General features: G+C 48.0%; 1 protein-coding gene across 1 annotated transcript in view; it reads left to right on the plus strand.

Moving 5' to 3' along the window:
• GSTCD (glutathione S-transferase C-terminal domain containing) overlaps window positions 1-22,374 on the plus strand; it is a 41,819-nt gene that overhangs the window by 13,927 nt on the left and 5,518 nt on the right. The window contains 10 exon segments of the mRNA XM_061564082.1: window positions 2,148-2,262; window positions 3,078-3,253; window positions 4,033-4,227; window positions 5,363-5,689; window positions 6,381-6,474; window positions 17,898-18,013; window positions 19,124-19,168; window positions 19,886-20,014; window positions 20,469-20,602; window positions 21,443-21,473. Of these exon segments, the coding sequence (XP_061420066.1) occupies window positions 2,148-2,262; window positions 3,078-3,253; window positions 4,033-4,227; window positions 5,363-5,689; window positions 6,381-6,474; window positions 17,898-18,013; window positions 19,124-19,168; window positions 19,886-20,014; window positions 20,469-20,602; window positions 21,443-21,473 (1,362 nt within the window).

A 22,374-nucleotide genomic window follows, 5' to 3' on the forward strand; every position in this document is an offset into this window, starting at 1 on the left:
GCCTGCAGCCAATTCGGCTGGCACCTGCCCAATGCAATATTCACGTTCCCTCGAATACTGAAGCTGGTTAATTCTTTATACCCCCCCCCTCCTTGGAGTTTTCATCGAATAGCCTTTCGTCTTTGGAGCGATAATATGTTTAATTAAATTCCACCACGTGTAAACACACGCGTGCACGCACTGTACTCTGTAGTCAGGGTGTTGGGAGTGTTTTATGTTTACACGATGGGGGCAGTGGAGTGTGGTTGTCGCCTGGCGCTAAGAACCTGGTGCCCTGAGTTTGATTCCCCACCTCTATCCACAACTACCTCCAACACATCTGCCCAGTGTGGAACAGTAGTACAGGAGTAGTAGGCCAAATATACCCTCGAGAGGGGGTAAAGGGATCATCTACCTATAGCTTTGCATTTTTAAGCCAGAGACACTGCAGCAAACATCTTTTTCTTCTCAAAAGTTGTTGAACTAAAGTGTTTATAGATGAAGATTGTGTTGTGTGGCGCTGCGGGAGTGAAGGGTGGCATGGTTTTATGAGGGTTGCGTTTGACAGGTTGCATCGGCGTGCGGGGAATCGCAGGTAACAATCTTGACGCCCTGCTCGCTGCTATCGAGTCTGTTTGGAAAAGGTGTTCGTGGAGGATTTTCGTGGCTGAGGAATACCTTTTCACTAGTCAGGTCTTCTGGCGCACGGCACCCCCGTGCGATCTCTAGACAAGTTAAGCTGATGCGAGGGTCACCGTGAGTTCACTTGCAGTCCCACGATGCTCTCTTTCGAAACGCAACAGCACGTGCCGTGGTTGCATGAAATTTTTTTTCACGTACGAAGAACCAAGCAAATATTGAGGACACCCTGAACACTTTGACATCACGGGAAACGTGGCTCGAATAAGCACTGCGTTGTTGAGCAAAATGTTCGTGATTCGTCGTGCGTGTTTATCTAGCAACTAAAACGGAACTGTTTTTAAAAGTGTACCAGGTAAGGCCCACTGAGCTATACTGCTTTTTTCAGAAGCGACCTGTCCACAAATGATAGCTCAACGAAGTGGCTAAACACGTGGAAATGTATAGCAGCCAAACAATCTTAAACGCATATTTATAAATGTGGAGGACCCAGAGAAAAATCCTTACGTGACTACGGGGAGAGAGACCCGCAAACTCCACGTTAAATTATATATAAAAATTTACACGCAATCTTTTAATTCCTAGCTGATAAGTTTAGAGTGAGGAACTATTTCTTATTTTTCTTGCAATAAAAGAGATAAACTCAAGTCATCATTGGATATTTCAGAGACAAATAATGGAAGAGTGGGTGAATGATCTCAATGGTAAATGTTTAAAGTTGATTATTTTGTGTTGAATCTCAAAGATAATTATACATTTCCTCCGAGGAGTTGGCACTTCCAAGAGTTTTCATTGCACCTGCTGAGTGGGAATTTTTACAGCTGCTCCTAAGGGCCAACGGTGGACCGATGCTTATCCTGAAATTGCTCCCCGTCCACTTATTGTGTCCTCAAGCTGTGTCTCCTTTAAACAGGAAGGAGATATAGCTGAGGTCATCTCCCGATAAGTGGCGTAGCGGTGTATAATGAGTTGTAAACGTCGAGCCTTTGGGATGTGCTCAAAGCGCCCGTTTGGTCGGGAAACTGAGAACTCCAAATCCCGCGTCATCTCCAGAGAAACATTAATTATCGTTGATTTACATTGTCCAAAATACTCGCGTAAAATGTTATTGAGGACAACATTTCACCACCGCGCTGGCTTTTGCTGCACTGGTGGGCATACCATGGACATTGCTGGTTTTACTTCCACAGTTAAACGAATTCCACGTCAAGCACAGCCAAAAGGGTAAAACCAGTCCTGGTAAATGAGCGATGGGTGGTGCTCGTCACCAGGGTACGCGAAGTGTGGGTTGGCTACCAAACTTACGAGTGACCAACTATTTACAAAGTAAACATTTCAGTGATGGTTAAAATACATTGCCTGGCTTGACAACAACAGCAACAATGATACTATATTCAAAATAATAATTGTTTATTATTTGTACAGGCATGCCTGTTTGCAATAGGGTCATGCTTGGGGTTGGAGGGTCAGCTGCTGAGTGTTTTTGACTTTGCCCTCCCCCGTGCTGCCGTGACGTCGCGTGGGATCAGGTGAGCCAGTGGACTCGTCTCTGCGAGGTCACCTTCCCAGCCGCCGTGCAGTCGCTCGTGGACGCCGTGCAGAGCGGTCCGCAGCCGCCGTGTCGCCGGTCGTCTCTCCCGCAAGGTGCTCCCCTCCCCGCCCTCCCGCACGGCTGTGAAGCGATGAGACGCGTACCAGCAGTGGCACTCAAAGCTCTTTGTTGAGTCCCACGTGTAGCGGCACTGCTCTCCCGTTTCCACTCTTGAACCGGGACGTTCCGCATTCGTTTTAGTTTGTTGTCTTCCCCCCCCCCCACGTCCACGTCACGAGACGAATTTGAATCCATTCGAATGTCTTGCAGAGCAGTGCAACGTTTAATCGAGGTTTTTTGGGTTGGATCACCGCCCGACACAGCCAATTAGTAAGGTTTGTCACGTAAACAGAACCTGCGAATTCGTTACTAGTACAGCACTCACCGGTGTGTTTGGCTTTTGCCTGATGATGCTGGTTGTAATTACTGGTGAAACGTCATACTAGAAATATGAATGCTATGGGTTTACTCTCCAACACACCGGTGTGCTGTGCTAATAACAAATTGGCATGTTTGGTTTACGTGACAAACCTCTTATGGATAATATTGGTCGCGAAAGCCGATTGCATTGCAACCCTTCATCTTAGAGAATGCTTCACAGAAGCGAATATCTCCTCGGTGCTACCTCTGAGATCCGATCAGAAGACAACTGCCACACACAGGAGAAGGGGGAACCTTCTCACTCGATCTGCATATGGGATTAATGTTTTTTGCGTAACATTCAATCTGATATTTTCATTCTGAGACCTGGAATTTAGCCAAATGAAGTGCAGAACCAAATTTAATTTCATGTATCTTTTCTGTGTCTTGCATGTCACCGAACCGTGTATATATATATATCCCCATCCTATCCTGACCACCGTTTTAGAGGTGCTTGAGCTGGAGCGTCGGCTGGGTGAGCCTGTCCGTGTGCACAACGACGACAAATTACGGCGCGTTAAGCTGCGGGGACGGCAGCAGAAGCAGCAGCAGCGGCAGCAGCAGCAGCAGCAGCAGCAGCAGCAGCAGCAGCAGGAGCCGGCCATGTGCGGTGATGCGAGCCAGGTAGAACATACGATGCACTGAGAAACTGCACTGAATTCCTCTAGCACGTGGACGGACGAACTGTATTGGGTTAATCAAACACCAAAGCCTAGTTTTCACAGCCGTTTGAAAGCATGCTGGCACAATACTTGCGCTGTGCTGGGCCAGAGAAATTGCGTAGAGCCCAAACCCACCTCATGGAATTCAGACCCGGAGTCCTGAACTCGCTTCTTGATCGGAGCGATACGACTTGACCTTGGTCGACCTTGCTAATCGTGACAGCCTCATGGCTTCCGGCGCATGAGCACTGATGGCGTGGGCCCTTGTGCTGGTCCTAGGCCAGTGCTGGGTCACTCCTAGTCCAGTACACAGGGGTCATTGAGAGTGACCGGCACCACTTTGTGGGAAGCCAACAATGATCGTCGTAGTGGATGGACTCGCACCTGTCATTAATGTGGACATGTACACTGCTTAATCAAGGCCTCCAATGAGCGTTTCCCAATGTTAATAGGGAGTCAAATTTACCCATGTTGATCTGTGTTAAAGATAATATAAGCAGAATTCCATTCTGTATCTACACATGTTAATTAAAAATGTTCTAGTCCATCAGCCTATTTGCTTTCCAATCCGATAGGAAATGCAGCATTTGTTTAAGCAATACAATTCTGCACCAGTTAACAATCTTTTGGGTGCTCATCACCAGAGCCAGGCTTGTTAACTTATTCTACCGGATCACCAGCTGCTATTGGCGAGAGCACTCCTCACAAACGACGTGCTCGCGCCGGATTTCTTCTGCCAAGGAGAGCACGGTGGAGCTGGCGGCCGCTCTGGCGCGGTTGGCGTGCGTGGGGAGCGACGCGAGGCCCGGGCGCGAGGCCCCCAGCGTGCGGCGCGTGGTCACGGCCCAGCTGCCCGCGCTGGAGCACGTCTTCGCAGAGGGCCTCTACTTCACCCTCACGGACCTCGTCCTCTTCCCCTGCGTGCACCTCCTCCTGGTGAGCGCTGCCCTCTCCTTCTCAGCGCTTGGCCAGGGTGGAAACTGACGTAATCGCTGGGGAGTATGCGCAGTTGTGCGGTTGCGTTGTTTTTTGTTCTGTGGCTTTATCTAATAATGCATTTTTGGCCTCAATAAGTGTCGCTAAATTTCAAAGGTGGCCCTTGATTTTTAAAAAATATATAAATACAAACATTTTGCATCATTTAAATGTTTGCGCTACTTTACAAAGACATTTTAAGTCTGAAGCCGAGGCACTGCAAGGCTACCGCGGGCAGGTCATGTGATCGACTGATGCAACCGGTGAACCCGTACACGCCCCCGAGGCGCCTCGGTTTGTAGCGCGCACCCTCTGATGGTCACAACCTCGTAATCTTTAGCTTTTTTGGATGTAATTGTATGTGTGTACGTTGAACTTCATTCGCACCGTACGTAGCCAACCGTGCTTATCGGACGTGCGAGGGAAGGACGAGAAACTAAACACAAAAAGGAGTTTTAAAGAAAATAGTTTTCAATGTAGATGATTTAGAAAGGCGATAGCTCCAGTGGCTTCTGTATAAAGATTGTGCAGTGCTCCTGCAAAAAAAGATCCCCCCATGGAGTTTTCTTTATTCTCCGTAGTTTTTTACTTTTCCCAGCAGCTATTCTGGGAAACCTCAATCTGGTGTCACTGATTCTGGCTTCGAGAGATTTTACTGTGTGTATAACATTTTATTCGCAGCATCTATAATTTTTAAATGTTATATTAACTCTACCTGTAGTAGCTACATTTCTATAAGGAGTCTCGTGGATTGTAATTCTGGCTTCCTGGATCTTGTCCTGATGATGTATTTTCAAATGAACCGTCACGTCTAATTGATATTCGTTTTTGAGAATTATTTTTCTAAGCTACCGGCGAGTGAAAACAATAATAATTGGCACGCTAAACTCTTTCGCACGTGAAAAGTTTAATTTGTTTGGCCTTGTCGGCTGGTGTAGGGTCTTAACAAAATAAATGTTGGCCAGATCATTACGTCACCTCACCCAAATTTTTTATTACGAATCTCAATTTGGCTGTGTTTGAATTGTACCGCTGCTGTTGGCAGCTGCGCTTTGTCGATGCGTAACGCTCGTCGGTGGCTGTGTCGCGAGCGCAGGCCCAGCTCCTCTCCCCTGGCCAGGCCGAGGTCCTGCGGGCGGTGCCGCTCGTCACGGCGTGGTACGGCCGCGTGAGCGCCGTGCCGGCCGTCAGGCAGGCGGCCGCGGGGGTCGGTCTGCAGCCCCTCGACCTGCCCCCAACGCACGCCACGCCGCTTCCGTCCTCTGCAAGCCCGGGGCCCGCGCGCCCCGTAAACCCCGAGGCCCTGGGTCCCGACAAGGCGGCCCCGCCGGTTGCCTCCGCCGCCGACAGCAGCCGAACAGCTTCCGCGAGTCTTGACAAGCATTTCAAAGGCGGCCCTCGCCCCACGCTTGAAAAACTCAAGGTGCTCCACTTTTAAAATATTGGTAGCTTTTGTGAAATCAATGCTCGGTGGGGTCTGTCTATGTGCGGGTTTCTGTTGGCGATCCTCAGCCAGTGGTCGAAATTTCCCACGCAAAAGGCTCTCCGGTGGTACGCATGTTATTGACTTTATAAGGGACGATGATGATGACTTTGTTGACCCCGAACATGGTTTGATCTCATGGTTTCTATATAATCACCCTCCTGCCCAACGACCTGCGCTGTATCCTAGCTGTTTTGTTTAATGTCTGGCCCTTTAAGTTCACTGCTGGATACAATCCATGATGTGTCAGTCCTGAGGGTTGTTTGATCATATTTTACCACGCTGGTCAGTGTGAATTGGTGAAGGGAAGAGGGGGAGGGGAGGCCCAGGACCGGTTTAGATATCACTCACCACTGACGTTAGCCAGGTCCGGGAGTCAAAAACTCAAGTCGCCGGGTTCATAGCGCAGCGTGCGAACCACCACGCCGCCGCTCCCCTTTCCTTCATGCAGCCAAATATAAATAATACAATTGTGTAAAATATAAATAATACAATTGTGTAAAATATAAATAATGCAATTGTGTAAAATATTAATAATACAACTGTGTAAAAACACAATGGCGGTGACTTTGTGACACGTCGCAAGCCACCGGCTGACCGTTGCTTGTGTTTTGATTCTCTGTGCCGTCAGGAAGCGGGCATCGAAGCGTGTCTGGATCCCCACCCTTGCTGTCAAATCACTCTTCCGTGGGGTGACTATCCCGCGGCTGTGAACCCTGAAGAAGGTACCGATTGTCATCGCCACCACCACCATCCATTCCCCCTCCATTGACCGATGGAGACCTCTGCTTTTTGACTCCATTGTTCCATGGCAATTGCAGCTGTGGTAAAACTCATCTCCGACATGTGCACGTAGGAGTCATCGTTCCTTAGTTCATCGCCTCTACCCTGGCCCTCCCCTCCTCTCCGCTTCGTTTCAGCTCTCATTAGTTTAACTCGTCAGTTTAACTCATCTGTTGCGATCCTCTCGAGTGAAGTTTTCTGCTCTAGCCCATTTGCTGTTTTTTTAGATACTGTGAGATCATTGTTTGATTTATTCGTTTTTTTGCTGTTTAAGAAGGAGTGACGCCTCATTTCAGACAATACTTAATTATATTTTTTTATCACGGTTGCTGAGCAAAGGCCCAGAACCCAGCATGTGAAGCAGTCTGCAACAAACAACGCCATTGAACATGAAATCGATATGATTACAAATATTCTTCAGTTGAGCAAGTTGGTCAGAAACCTGGGAAAAGGGACAATGGGAGGGATTTGGTGTGTTTCAGCACTTTTTAAGCGACCTTCAGTGGGTTTACACAGATTTGCGAAGCTCCCAATCTCACTGAGCTGCGAGATAGCAACACAGCTGGTGGGTTTGTGAACCCATCTGTGCGGACCTTGGAGCACGATTCCTCCCAATGCCGGGGGTGTCCTCCAGGCACTCCAGTTTGTGTTTCTCGCACACAAAGCCCCTTCTTATTAAGGACTTGAACATTCAAATGCATGGCCATCCTGACAAAGTTTGGATTGTGGAGCTATTATGGATACATAGATGATATTAGTATCATTATAGCTATTCACAGAAGAGCTCACAGTCGGTCTTGCAAATACCTTTCTTTCATCCGACAACTTCAACCATCCAAAATACATTTTAAGTAAAAGTGCAACTTTGGTGAGTGGTGATGTCTTTCCGTGAACTGAAACCACCGTTTGCAAAAAAAAAAGAGATATAATAAAATAATAAAACTGCCCAAGTGGTCGTCTCCGCTGCGGTGGTCCCTCAGAGGCATTCTTTTTGTTTTATCTTCCCCTGAATTAGCGCTGAGTGATGGCGGCGTCGCGGATGCCTCCTGGCGCTGGAGTGCCCAACTCTCGTAGCTCATCTCACCGCTCCCAGCTGGCGCGCTGCTTCAGGTGGCCGTGCCGTGGCTCCAAGCCCTGTTGAGTGCAGCCGTGGAAACCCGTGGCTCTGAACACGACCCAATGATTCGGCATTACCATTTGGTTGTGTTTCTACTTATCTGTATTTTTGGGAAAATATTAACGAGTCAATCTTCATTTCCGCCTCTTGCAGAATTTTTTTTTTCCAAGTTGTAATTTTTTAAAATTCCTGGTATTAAGCATTACTTGCATATTTTGTTGTAACTGTTCTTGCAGTATTATATAATATACACCTAATTAAAAAGGCATCAATTCAAATCAAGAGAATTATTTTTATTTTAACATTGAAATCAATGATATCTCCCCAGAACAAAACAACATTATAGCCGCCAGATAGCAGATGACTCAAGACCGAGACGAGGTAGACGATTTCGGTGGCTGTGAGGGGCGATGAATCGGACGACTGGAAGACCGATGGGACGTTTTGTCTCAGCTAAGTTTGGGGCGGGCAACATCTAATCCAGCTCCACCCTGCAGAGCGCTGCAACCCGCTGTTAGGGGGATTTAGACTCAGCCCGGGCTGGGAGCATGGCAGGTGGTTGAGCCGACTCGGGGCGTGGATTACGGTCGCTCGCCGGGACATCTCGCTAGTGGAGAAACATCCCCAGGGGCCGGGTGGCAGCCGCGGCTGTATCGCCTTTCCTCCCTCCCTCCCCGCAGCCGTTCCCTTCCGGCTGCTTCGGCTTCACCCAGGTTGCGTTATTGGCACATGATTTAGCTTATCTGAAGAGCGCTCATTCGTTAAATGGGTTTTTTCTGCCGCTCTTTCTCTGCCTCTCCTCGGTTGATTAACCACGACTTGAAACTGGATATGTACCCGTGCCTTGGCTTATACCTCCAGCGCTGCGCTCTGAAAAGAAGTTTGTTTGTTCAAGTGTGATGGGCTCTAACGCCACACCTCTGGGGGCCTAAAAAGGCCATTTCTGCTTGTCTGAACAGAGGTGCTAACACTTTTATCGGGCCTGCGTCGAACGTCACTCAGCAGCAGCGCTACTTGGCCAACAATCGGGCCGAGGTAGCCCCGTGCCTGTGGTCCCAGCTGGTGCCAACGCGTGCGACTCGAGTGCTCGCCGCTTTACCTGCCGCTGCGCCGGTGTCTTAACGCGTCACCCCCCAGACTTCTCCGCCATGCCGTCCTCGGAGGCCTCAGCTCCGTGAATGAGAACAGACGAGGAGTGAGCTCGGGTGGCGAAAGTCGGGTGCTTAGCGAAGGCACGCCGTGTCCGCCCACTCTTCATTAATGTGCCAGCGTGGCCGTCTAGGGCGACTGCGAGTATAATGTTCCATATGCTTGGCAGACGCTAGTTAAAATGTCTTGCTAAATTGTCCGTTTTGTTTCGAGGTCGCAGGCAGGTCAAAGGTGTCGGGGTATTACATTTGGCTCTATTACTCGTCGGCGCCCGAAGAGGTATTGAATGTGTTATTGCTCGTCAAAGTTGGTTCGCTCGGTAAGACGAGTCGAGGCGTCGGAGTGACGAGACCTGAGACGTGCTGCCAGCAGCGAGAGATTCCATTGTTTGGCCGGGTGGCCATGGCTGCTGGCATCTCGGTGACTGGGGTTTGTGGCAAAACGAGGGCTTGCAAATGATTGCTGTGTTTGGAAACACGGCCTCAAAGAAGCCGTCCGCAGTGCCCTTTTCATCCAACCCTGAGGCCAGATTCAAAGCCCACCGGCTTTGTTTTTGTCTTGGTCACATTTAATCCAACAAGGCAAGACTTATTGCCTGGATTTGGGAGAAACGAAATGTAACATTCCACCCCTGCATCACTTTCAGTGCTCGTCGAGCAGATTTTCACAGAGCAACGCAATTACAAATTGTGTGCGCGCTCGTTATCAAATGACACGTGAGTGGGTGAAGACGTTCCGTTTTTCTAAGCAGTGGAACATATTCACAAGATTGGCACGCTATTTTTACATTGCAGAGGACAAACTGTTGCCCCTTGGCTGTTAAAATTAATGAATGGCAGAATGCGGGAGAACACCTCCACACTTTTTTTAAATCTTCCATCACTTTGAACAGATATTCCATTCTGTGAAATGTCACTTGGATAGCGGGGCTTGTTCAGAAACGGCGACGATGATGAGAGCGGCAGGTTTGAGTGAACAAAAGTGATCGTGTGCGATGTTTGTGGTTTATTTTATTGCCATCGCATGTATGTTTTATTGGTTTGTAACCAACAACTTGTCATTATTAAGTTGTTTTAATTTCTATAATTGTAACGTATGACTCTGTTTACGTGTAAGTAAGTGCGTTTACATAAAATCACTGTTCATTTCATGACACATTTAACGAGGAGGCTCAATTAAGCAGCACGCGATAATGTGCTTTGCAATGACGTCATGTCTGTACTAACGCACCGCGTAGGGTTTTGTGGCTGCGCTGTACAGCAGCCCTCTGATGTGCTGTTTTCTGGTCGTACCATGCGCTGTTTGCCACGGTATCCGACGTTCCGTTCCACGTGCTGGGAGCTTCTTCAGGAACTCAGTTGAAGAAGCTCCTAGCAACCTGAAAATGGGATGCTTAACGTCAGACGCTGTCTTTCCGACAGACCTGTTTTTCACCTGAGGACGGCTGCTTGTGTTGTGGCCGAAACGTCGTGAGAATTATTTTATTATGTTTTATTTGTATTATTTTATTATTTCCCTTCTATGTGACTTTACCGAAATAACCAAGAAGATGAATCCCTGCAGTCACGAAAGCTTTACATCGAAATATAGTTCGTCTGGAGGTCGCAGTTTATCCTGCCGCGCTGGTACAGAGCCAGAGTCGGGGCCCCCGAATGAGCCGACCTTGCGTCTCGAGGCGTTGTGCACTGCAGTGGAAGAATTTGAACTGGCTTAAGATTGTCATGGCCCAGTGCCTAAGATCCAAATTGTTTTGTTTCTTTGGGGTCTCCGTTGCTTACACAGCCCATCACTTGGCTGCCTTTTTTGCCAGTGTGATGAAGAGCAGTGCTCAGGAATTCTACCGTGTCACACTTTCCATTTGAAATGCCGTTCAAGGAAAGTAATTTTCTCTCGACAAGCTATATTTACTGTCGGTGCGTTGCGGCAGTTTTGTTGATGACCATCAGCGAAAATGAGATGTTACACTTAAAAAAAATAGGAGTGTAATGGTTCACCCCCCGCGTACAGCAATGAATTTCCACGATTGGATTCTAGAAAAATTCATCTCTTTAACTGTGGTAAATGTAGTGGCTGGTTCTGGTGGCTGGAAAGCGGGTAATGCGAACACATTACATACAACATCCGAACAGAAAACCATCTTACACACGCAGTTCAAAGATTGTATCTTATTGAGCTTGAGAATAAATATTGGTCTATAAATTAATTCACCCATATTTTTCATGTACACATACCTACATCTTTGTGATTTCGGAATTTATTCTGTATAGACTTTTGTAAATGGCGTCTTATAAGTGTAAACTATTAGTATTATAGATGAATAATCGGGCTCGAAATCCGTTGTAATGTCCTTTATCATCCAGACAGTGGTGCGACATCGCATGCTATATCCACGACTATAGCGTCGTTACGCTCCAAAGGCCGTGGCTCGCGCTTGTTAACAGAAATCTACTCGGGGCGAAAGACCCTGTTATGTTTATGTTTTGCCGCTACTTGAAAACGCTGGAGCCATGGCCTGAAAGCATTCTCTTTGTTTTTGCACTTTCGTTTTTTGTGACTTTGAAGTTGACAGCCAATAATTTATAGTCACTTCTCATCGTGACAGCAAGAAGCGTCCCTGGATGATGAATAGTCTGAACGTGTGCCGGGCAGTTGCTCAGTTGAGCTGTCACTGCTTTCCCCAACGGTCCTACTTAACTTTTAAATTATAGGAGCCCCAAGTTGAAATTACTACAGTTCAGTTCAAGGGCCTTGCACAATAACTTAAACACACCAATAATGAATACTGACGTTTTTGTAGAATATACGATCCAATTATAAGCAGTGGATAGAAATCATCAGATTGTATGCGTGCCAGAGTATGTAGTTGTGAATTCACTTTGACGAACAGCACACTGCAGCCCTGCAATTTGTGACGCCACTTCTGGCAGAAGGGTCCCCACTCGAGGGAGCTCTGCAGAGTCCCTCCTGTGGGGAGGGTATCTTGGCCTACTCTTTCTGCGCAGACCAGACATCCTGGAGGAGGTGGGAATGCCCACACTTTACTCCACCAAACGGGAGCTACCGATCGACTGACCGTGCCGTACCCATTTATACTCCGTCGCTGGACAAAGGCAGGAGGGATTTAAGAAACTTGCCAATTGTTTTGCTGTGTCAGGAGATCGAGCCCGCTGCCTCTGGATTCTAAGTCCAGGGTACTCCCTGTTACACCGCACCAGAATCCCTCGAAGGGCATGAATACTCTTTGTTATTCCAGACGTGGTGCTCTTAAGTGCCCATTATAGATGGGCTTTCATTCGATCTCCATGGGATGCATACGGCGTGGAGGACGCGATGAGAACGTTCACATCCGGGGAGAAACCTCATGTGCCATTCCCAGCAGATTGGGTTCCCTTTGAGAGCCTGATGCGTTTTCCAGACACAGAAGTCTGCCCATGGAATACATCAAACATTAAATCACACCGGCGTCTCAGGAAACGACTGAGAAGCTCGCCACCTCTGTGGGTTATTTTTCACGTCTTTGGTGCCTTTGGGTTATGTGGCTGCGATGGCATTTCTTGTGAAGATTGGCCACATTTTTGTACCACACTCACAGCACCGATATTTGCCACAGGCACCCATGACTGATCTAAGCAATTTCCTCACTGAACTTGATATTTTACATTTATCAAACTGCTAATTGTTAATGCAATTTAAAACACCATGGTCTATGCAGGTATAATTTTAAGTGTCATTCTGAATTAAATTTCACTGATGTGTGAAGCCTTGGCAGCATAAAGAAAATCATTAAATATTTCAGCCTTTGGTCAATATACTGCTGGATGAAGGCCTCTGGATTCAATACCTGTCCTGGGGGTTATTTTGACCATACTTCACCACGTTGGTTAGTGCAGGTCGATCAATGATACCAAATACATTGCAGGAATATCCAAATCCAGACAAACCTCCCGCAAAAGAAATTGTAAAAACAACAACACAGTGGGCTCTGTTTGAGTTGGCAGTGTGTATCAGATAAATGTATCTGAATGTGCAACAAGCGTTATACATTCTGCTGCTGTGCCGGACCTTAACATACTTTGGAAGTTTGATTAGCAAATGCAGCACGCTTAAAGGAAATACATTTTTGCATAAATAAAAAAAACCTAATAACGGTTATAAAAAAAATTGATTGTGGTCAAACAAACCCCTATCACTCGCACAGCATGGTGAGGTCATCCTCCAGCAGTGGATTTACGAAATGGTGGTATGTGTGCAATTATATCTGGATGGAAACGTAGGCGGTGAATGAAACTGCAACCCTTTTGCATTTTTGTTTTGTTTTAAAGACTCCGTTGTTTCAGGCCCGCGCTTGGTAAACACTCCGGATGAAATGTTACCACGTCAGGTTTGGTGTACGGCTGTACCAGGAGCCAAGCAGCCCCCCTCATTGGAAGTTCCTCTGGGTTCCTGCCAAACTCCGCTACGATCTGGCACCCCGGCGGCACGCGCTCCGCAGTCTTGACACATTCTCGGTAGCGGATCAGTGAACGGCGGATCGCGCAGTTGCTGCTACGCTGTTGCTTTCGTTACTATTCGGCCGAGCGCCGGGACTCTCGCGGTGCTCAGTTTGTGCGGTTATTAAACTCGTATCGATTTAGTTTTCTTCCACCGCCGCACGTTGATAGCTCTCGCCCACTTCTCAGCTGTTCCCCGGAGATAGTGCACGCCGCTTGCAACGGGGACGGCTGATGGGGCCCTCCCCCCGCCTCTCGCCGTGGCACGATGGATCGTAACTCCCACGTTCACCGAAAAATACGACGTGGATCTCGGCCGCTGCCGTAGCCGGTGGGTTAGCCAGGCGGGCTGGCTGACACACACGTGACGTGGCTCGCTCGCCCAGGCTGCTTAGAAATGTGTGGAGCTCTGAGCTGCGTGTTTGGATAACCCAGAAGATAACTGGAGGCAAAACTCATCACAGTTTGTCAATGTCAGCCTGTTGCTTAGTAGAGATGCATGCGGTGACACGTATTCCAGGGGTGTCATTGTAGTGGGTAGACTCTTCACTTTGTGTGTGTTGTGTATTTCTTGCAAACACAGTGCTATTATGATCTGTGGTTGCTTTACTTTCACTTTTTTATTTTCAATTGTGCTGTTGGCATCATGGCTTGGGATGAAGAAGCAGTTTGGATATCTCACAGCAGTGGGCCTATATGTTAGAGAATGGCTACAGAAGAGATTCTTATCCTCCAAATGACATGCAAAACCAGATTTTAATGTTCTGGCAGTTTTTTTGTGTACAGTAATTGGTGACTTAATTGAGACCATCAACTCATGGCCCGGATGTGAACCCATGTCTTGGAGGTACTGGCTCAACGCTCTGAGTGCTGAGCCACCAAGCCACCTCGTGATCTGTAGACACTTTAAAACGATAAAGGTATGGGTTAGCTTGCAATTCTGATAGGAAAACTACCACAATACAGTATTCTTTTTATTTTTCTATCGAAGGATCCTACAAAAACCAGACCACGGCATTAGTTGAATGTCAAAAATGTGGATTTGGCTGCGAGTATGCGAAAGCAGACTATATAAGGTATTTATGTAATGGCTATGCATCATCTCGCGGTGTGGTCCCACTGACCGCTCTCTGACATTCATGGGTTTCACAATGAAGGCCCTCTTCTTAGCTGCCTGGACGTGAGATCATGGACGGGTGGAGGTGAGGGGTTCCAGAGGCGACTCGTCACCTTGCCTCCTGACCTGCACGGGGCTAGGGCCTGTGACAGGTAAATCCTGTTCGGATTATCTCTGGCTCCAGTTCTGTGGCGTAATCCAGCACAAGAGACAGCTGTCCGTCCGACTTTCACTCATTTGGCCGTTTGTGTGCGCACTCGTGGGGGTTTCCCCCCCCCCCCTCGTCGTCCAAAGAATCCCCCATAGGTGCACTTGAGAAAGATGGCTCTCTCGTCTCTTGTCCATGCGGTCAGCGACTTAAAGTGAATTCTCAAGAGCTTCTCCATTTCTCTTTCTTTAATTATTTTCTTTAAAAGCCACCCTCCCTCACCCCGATACCACGCTAACCATTTGTTATTGTCACGTCCAGAGGTGTTCCCCCGATGCTTTCCAGTAAGTAAGAAACGCACGAGCGAGGCCGCGTCATTACCCTTGCCATTCACGTCGGCAGTGATAGCGTTGAAGCGAGCGTAGGGCCGAGCGAGGTGGCTGCGTGTCGTGTTGTCGGCCCCCGTAGCAGGGCGAGGTGTACGGCGGCTGCAGCATGACCCGTGCCTTGCTAGCGCTGTCTGCTAGTGGTGCGCTTGTGCTCCAGGGCCACCTTCTCCGTCTTGCTGCTCGACAGCTGTGTGTGCTCGAGTGTGCTTCAGGAGTCAAAGTGTCCTCGCCCAGTCGCGTCTCGCGTCAGAGCTCATCTCCATTTAAGGCTCAGTGGCCGCTTGCATCAAATACCTTTCGTGGTTTTTCCCTGTCTTAACTTAAACTGATTTAAATGGCAAATAAGTAAAATTCAGCTTTCGGCATTTATGAAACTGGTTTGTATGCATGTACGTATGCACTTAGAACTTGTTTTGCATGGCACATAGCCAACTGTGCTAATCGGAGGTGAGGCTTGCCAAACCTTTTGTGAAAATTCCACATTCTTCTGGCAGGGCACAGTTTTTGCCATATAATAGACAATGTAGACTTCCTTCAAAGTGTTACTCGATTTATTGACCCTGAAAGGATAATCGGCTGAGTTAACCCTGCAGATGATCGAATTAAAAAACATCGTAGCACAAAGTTATTTGCCCTCGGGATTAAGAGTAACTTCAGACGTCGTGACAACATTTCTACGCTCATTCTCACTCTCATTCCCACGTGGTAATGTCATTTACGTGGAGAATTTCATTACAGTTTTGTTTGGCGCACACAGTGCCACAGAGTGCAGTGCAAGAACACAAGACACTGCAATGCCAAAAGACACAATGCCCTATAAGGTAATTTAATTGCTGGCTCAAAGGCATTAGGGACCAGCTTGTCTGTTTGTGAGGTCCCACGGTTGTGAAGGGGAGCCGGGGGAACGGGGGGCAGGGAGGGCAATGTGTGAAATCCGCCCTGGGGATTCTATAGAAGGTTGTGTTGCAGTTGTTGGGGATTAGTGGAGGGGAGACGTGCCTACACGATGCAGGGGCACTCGTGTTTGGGGCATCGGGTGTGCGGTGGACAACACGGTGGGGGGCGCGCTAGGTGGGGAATGGAACTGAAGTGTGGACGTGCAGGGGCCGGAAGGGGATTGAAGGATGCGGGTGGGATATGGCACGCTGAGCGACATGGGCAGTATGTTGTGAAAACTTGTGAACTCAAGATGACTATGTTGGGAGGCTACGGGGCAGAGAGAGCGTTGGAGAGAGGCGGCTCTGAGCGTGGCACAGAGACACGGTGTGAGCGCGTGTGTGGGTAGGAACTGTAATGGGCATATGTGGTGGTGGGGGGCGCAGTGGGGAGGAGCAGTGGTGGGGGGGGGCAGTGGTGGGGGGGAGCAGTACATTTGAATTGCGGCTGTTTTGGTTTGGACTGTGACACCGTTTAATCTTGAGCGCTGAAGCCGAACACCTGTGTGTGACCTTGAGGTCCCTGATCCCAAGGCTGATCCCCACCCAGCGAGCGCTTCATGCCTGGATTACGTCCCCTTCCGTGGCGAACCGCTCGCCGCGCTGAGCCGCAGAGGTGTGGCGTGACCCCAACGCGGCTCTCGCTCTCCGTTCACGCTTCCCTGTTGTCTCCCCTTCTCGTTGAAGCTTCCCAGCGAAGGTTGAAATGCGTTGGCGTTGCCCGTCTCTGTAACTCTCACGAGGATGATTACATAGAAATTGAATGTTTGTGTCGAGTTGTGCAAGGGACAACTTGCCAAATTTATCAAAGTGAGGCTAGAATCTTTGGTGATAAGCGATAATAGATAAGGCTTTACCAATGAAGGCGATGATGTCACATTCTTCCCGACGATGTCACACGTTGTATGCCTCTTGACGTCATCTTGTTGCGTGACTTGGAAGGTATTGTTATCGTCACTAATACATGTCGGGACAAACGCACGTGGGAAGGCATCACAAGTCCTGTTGGTGATGCAGGATTCATCTTCCTCGTTCGGTACACCTTCGACTGTTTTGGGATTTTCTGAATATCATTGATGATTTTTACTGCACCTGGGGCACTTCGTGTTGAAGATTGCAACTGTTTGAATCTGACCAAAGGAAAATCACGATATATCAATGGAGCATATAAGGTAGTCACTAATACTGAGTAATCTGTTGAAGACAAAAGTAAATTCAAAGCTGCAGATCAAATTGTTTATATGACAATGGATAAGCCAAAGTATGTATGTTGAACTTCTTTTACACCGTACGTAGCCAACCATAATAATCGAAGGTGAGGGGGAAGGACAACCAACTAAACACAAAAATCAGTTGTAAAGAAATTAGTTTTCAATCTAGATGATTTAAAGTTGCATAGCTCCATTGGCCTCCAAATATCAGAAGGAAGAGCGTTCCAGACGGCCGCAGAACCGCATCTGAAAGTGCAGCGATCCAGTGACCATCTTTGTTCGATGCAGTACATATGTCACATGTCATGCTGTTTAGAAACGTACCTTGTCTCATGTCCTCATGAATGAATTTGCCAAGAGAGTGAGAGACCGGCTCGCAGAGCAAGACGTGGCTTAGCAGCCTCGACCAGGGGGTGGAGTGCCATCAGCGCAGTGGCCGTAGTGGAACGCTACGCAATGAATCAATCGCCCCACAGCGATTCTGTGAATTGTCACGTGAATTGGTTGTCCTATTTGTACCATCTCGTGTTGAATGTTGAGGATGCACGTACTGTGGTTGTGTGTTCAGGTTGTACATATTGAGGCTTTGTACGTTGAAGCACCGTGTTGAGCCTGGAGGCTGTGAAGTGTGGCTGTGCGGCTGTGTTTGTTGAGATCATGTTGAGGCCTTGTGCATTAAGGCTGTGTTGAGGCTACTTGTGTTGAGGCCTCCTGTGCTGAGGCCTCCTGTGCTGAGGCTGCCTGCCTGTGTTGGTTCTGGGACGGCACGCGTTAAGTCCGTGCGTTGCCTGGCGCGGTGCGGCGAGCAGGAGAGCTGTCTGAGGCAAGGGCCCTGCGGAAACGGCAGCAGCTGGAGAACCTCGTGGGCTGCGTTCGCTCCCTGGCCCAGCCGGCACACGTCATCGTCGACTTCTGCAGCGGAGGGGTGAGCCGGGAGCCCCGAGGAGGCCACTGAATGGAATTATGTTATTCAGTGATTACTATTAAATCATTATTACTTATTATAATAATAACAACATATATCTTCGCCCTCTGATGTGTTTTCGGGTAGTGCCGTGTATTGTTCAGTATGATGTCTGATGCTTCATTCATCGTGTTGGAAGCTTCTTCAGGAACTGAACCGATTTCTATTCCTGACACAGCACGGCGGGTTCCAGCAGACAGCCCCGATGAAACCCCGGGACCTCCCTTTTATGCCCCCCCCCTCCCCCAGCGTGGCCTGGCTCCGCCCTCGGCCACGCCCTCTTCTGGAACTCACCAGAAGATTCTGGGCCCTACACCACGTGTCCCTTCTGTCACCTTTGGCCCACATCCTTACCCTGTCCCGTCACGTGCCCTTGCCAGCCAATCGGGCTGCTACGTCCTCAGATGCCCCTTCTCTGCCAGCCACCAGAACCATGCCCCCTAGGGACCTCTTCCATGACATCGTGCGCTCTGCTGGCAGAGAGGGCTACTAGACACGCAACTCCTCTCTCTCTGTCGGCAGATGGCGCGAGGCGCCGTAGTGACCCATTATATGTCACTACACTTGTGATAAACATTTCCAAAAATAACAATGTATAACTGTTTTTAGATGATTAATTTAGGCTTATGGGTAAATCCACGAGTTATTAAGTTACGACAACATCTCAGGTGCGCCGGTCATCCGCAAATTGGATAAACCGCGCGGATAATCTAGAGTCGACTGCATTGTGATATTAACTGAATGCATCTTTTCCTCCATACCTGGAAAAGCAATTCATAAGAACCTAGATTTGAAGCTTTCGTGACTGCAAGGATTCATTCTCTTAGGTTTTTTCGGTAAAGTCACGTAGGTAAAAATAAAAAAAATATAAATAATAATAGTAGAAATAAAATTATTTTGTTTTTACTATTATTTCTATTATTTTTATTATTTTGTATTTTTACCTACATGACTTTACCGAAAAAACCTAAGAGTATGTCATAAGAACCTCTTCAAGCCTCTCCCCCCTAATCTGAGCGTGGTCTCGTCGCGTGTTTTCTTGTTTCACCGCCACTGTGCGTGGCTTCACAGGGCCACCTTGGGATCGTACTGGCCTACCTGCTGCCCCAGTGCCAAGTAAGTCACGTCGCTGCGCGTATGGTGTTTCACTCAAGTTATTTTTTCTGTTTACTATGATCATGTGCTTAGTTCTCTTGCCTCTGTTTTACAAAACACTCCTTAAAATGGAATTAGCCACAAACATTCCGATGTCGGACCCGCATGAAAAAAAAGAGTTATTGAGACTTGGTGAGGCTTTCTGAGATAAATGACATGATTATTGTTATTACAAAGCAAGAGACTTTTGAGACAATAGTTTTGCTTTGCAATTGAAACTTGGAGTAAACTTAAACGATTCAAAAGAGAAATGTCAACAATTTGCACAAACTGTGAAAAACAAGAACAAAGCTTGCAAAAATAAACATTACAGAAGCAAACACATTACTCAAACTGAATATTAACTTTAAACCAAAATGTTAAATTTAATTTACAACAAAGTCTCTGTGTTAGAAAAAGATGTATGTCCTGTATATACTTGTTTAATGAACAAAGTCTTGATGCTATTCTCTCGGTTGTAAAAGTGCATTTAAACGCACTTTAAAATCTAGATTGAAAACTCATTTGTCTAAAACAGCTTTGTGTTTAGTTTGTTGTCCTTCCCCCGCGTAAGGGGAGAAGGAAGTTCAACATACACACACCGCAACTCCGATTAGCGCGCTTGGCTACATACAGTGCGAAAGAAGTCCAACATGCGCACGTACGTACGTGCACACGTACACACGTACGCACGCGCAGGTTGTGCTGGTGGAGAATAAGGAGCAGTCGCTGGAGAGGGCCCGGTCTCGGTGCCGGGGCCTGGGCCTCAGCAACGTGTCGCTCTACCAGTGCAATCTCGACTACTACCAGGGCACCTTTGACATCGGGGTGAGCATCACACAAGGGACACAACTGGTCTACATTCATTCGTTTTTGTGCAAGTTTAACGATGTGTAAAAGTGTAACATCGGTTTAAAAATGTAGAGATGCAGTGATTTTTCACGTCACTGCTGGCAGAAGGGCCTCCACTTGGAAGATTTCTAGAGAATCCCTCTCGAGGGTATTTGGCCTTCTCTTCCACGGTAGCCAGATGTCTTGGAAGAGGTGAGTGTGACCACGCGTTGCCAATCGACAAACTGTGGTGTCGACATCCATGCTGCTGGGTGGGAGGATTCTAGAAACATGCTCCAAGGCCATTGGTTCCCCGTGATCCCCTTTCCCTCGCCCCAAAAGCTCAACGAAGGCCACACGACGGAACGGTCACACGTGCACACCGCTAGTGAGCGCCCTGTTATTTGTCGCACGGCCGCATCACCGCTCCGCCCCTCGCCCCCCCCCGCAGGTCGCGCTGCACGCGTGCGGAGTGGCGACGGACATGGTGCTGGAGCGGTGCGTGCGGGCGCGCGCTGCCTTCGTCGTCAGCCCCTGCTGCTACGGCTTCATCCAGAACACGGACAAAGTGTCCTTCCCCAAGAGGCGAGCGACACCCGCGTGCGAGCGGCGGTGACTTTGCCCTCCGGTGTGCACGCCGGGGGGCACAGGTGGTGCATCCGCCGGTCATCTCGGTCGGTTAACCCAGAACACCTGGGTCTGTCTGTCCCGTGACCTCCTGCCACGAAGCCTTCCATACTTCACGTGGAGTTGCCTCAAAGTGCACCTAGCCTGGCGCAGGCACTGTGGCGACGTCGCCGCGACTTAGTGGCGAATGGTGGCTGTTGTGCTGTGCCTGGCAGGCTGGGGCCTACGCTGGGGCCTACGCTGGGGCTGTGGTTGGGCCACTGAACTGTGAATTTTGATCCCACGAGCCGAGTTTGATTCCGGCCACGGCTAACATCGGTGCCATTTGCCGGAACCAGGCTGAAGCCTCCCCTACGTGGACCCAGCCGTTCATAATTGGAATATAAACCTCTACAACATCCAGTGAAAATCCTGAAGTGGAAAATAGTTTTGACTGAATTTAAATGATCCAAAAAGCAATGTGGAATATATATTTATTTATCGGTTATTTTGCAGGTTAGGCTGCTTTGTGCTTTTCTCAATGTGTTCATAGCACACGAATGATAATATTACGTTTATGTGCTAAGGGTGATATATCGTTACTTAGATTATCCCAATAAATTACGACACCAACCTCAAAATTATTATTTCTTCAGTGAAATGTACGGTTGTGTTGACAAATCACGTGCCTTGTCTCTCTTCAGTGTAATCTTTGTTAACCTCCACGCCATGAGCCAAATGTTCCCGAGTGTGAATTACATCACCACATGTGGCTGAAGTCTGATTTTTCCTTTGTGCTGTGATTTATGACCCTTTCAGCCAGATGTTTCACGAGGTGTTATCCTATCGGGTAAGTGTGACTTTACACGACTAGGTAGGTTCTGCATTCCCATGCGAGGAATTCCCACTTTCTACAACGTCTTCACTGTGTACCTATCATCGCGTAACGCAACACCATTACATTTGTAGGGAAGCATGTAAACTGCACCTCCTGGAAGAGTTATTTACAAACCTTTAACATTCATCGATACACACAACGTGTCGTTGAAATGATATATACTGTTGGTCTGCCACTGGATGTAGACCTCTCCCTCTGTGCGCCGTATTCATGATGGAGGTTGGGAATTAAATTCCGGTCGCTGGATTTTCTTGTGCACTGAATGAACCACGATTGCCACCACTCTCCCGTACCCAGAGCTTTAGTGGGTTCTGTTTTAAGGCTCATATATCTTGGTTATAAAACAAAACAGTGTTTCTAAAAACATTTTTCAGTAAAGACTTTTAAAAAATACACACAATGCTGCTTTAGTTTGTAGGATGGGGTAAGAGTTTAGACAAAAATGTTGGGCAGCCCACCCAGAAGGACCTACAGCACCAGGAGTGATTTTATGTATTTGGCTGCATATTCCATCATTTTGTCATTATTTTATGTTGGCTGTAAAATTAATGCACCTATTTACGAGCAATATGCTCTGGACCATGTATCCCTGCCTGCATACAACAGCGGGCATTGTGGGTGAGGTTTGAACCATCAGAGTGCAGTTTGTGTTTAATAAGAGGCAGTGAACAACACTAAGGGTCATCTGGCTGCATTGCAAGCTTGAAAGAAAATCCATCAGTGTATTCTTTACGGTAATCTATGTGAATCTGGGGCACATGTTTGCTATAGATTTACACATCTTAAACCATACAGGAATTGGATTGGCCTTCATGAGCATGGCGACCAAGGGAAAGACCTGAGAGAAGCCAGT

This window comes from Lethenteron reissneri, chromosome 32, assembly GCF_015708825.2.
Source record: "Lethenteron reissneri isolate LAM-NWPU_2019-01 chromosome 32, ASM1570882v1, whole genome shotgun sequence".
In the NCBI taxonomy this organism is placed as follows: domain Eukaryota; kingdom Metazoa; phylum Chordata; class Hyperoartia; order Petromyzontiformes; family Petromyzontidae; genus Lethenteron; species Lethenteron reissneri.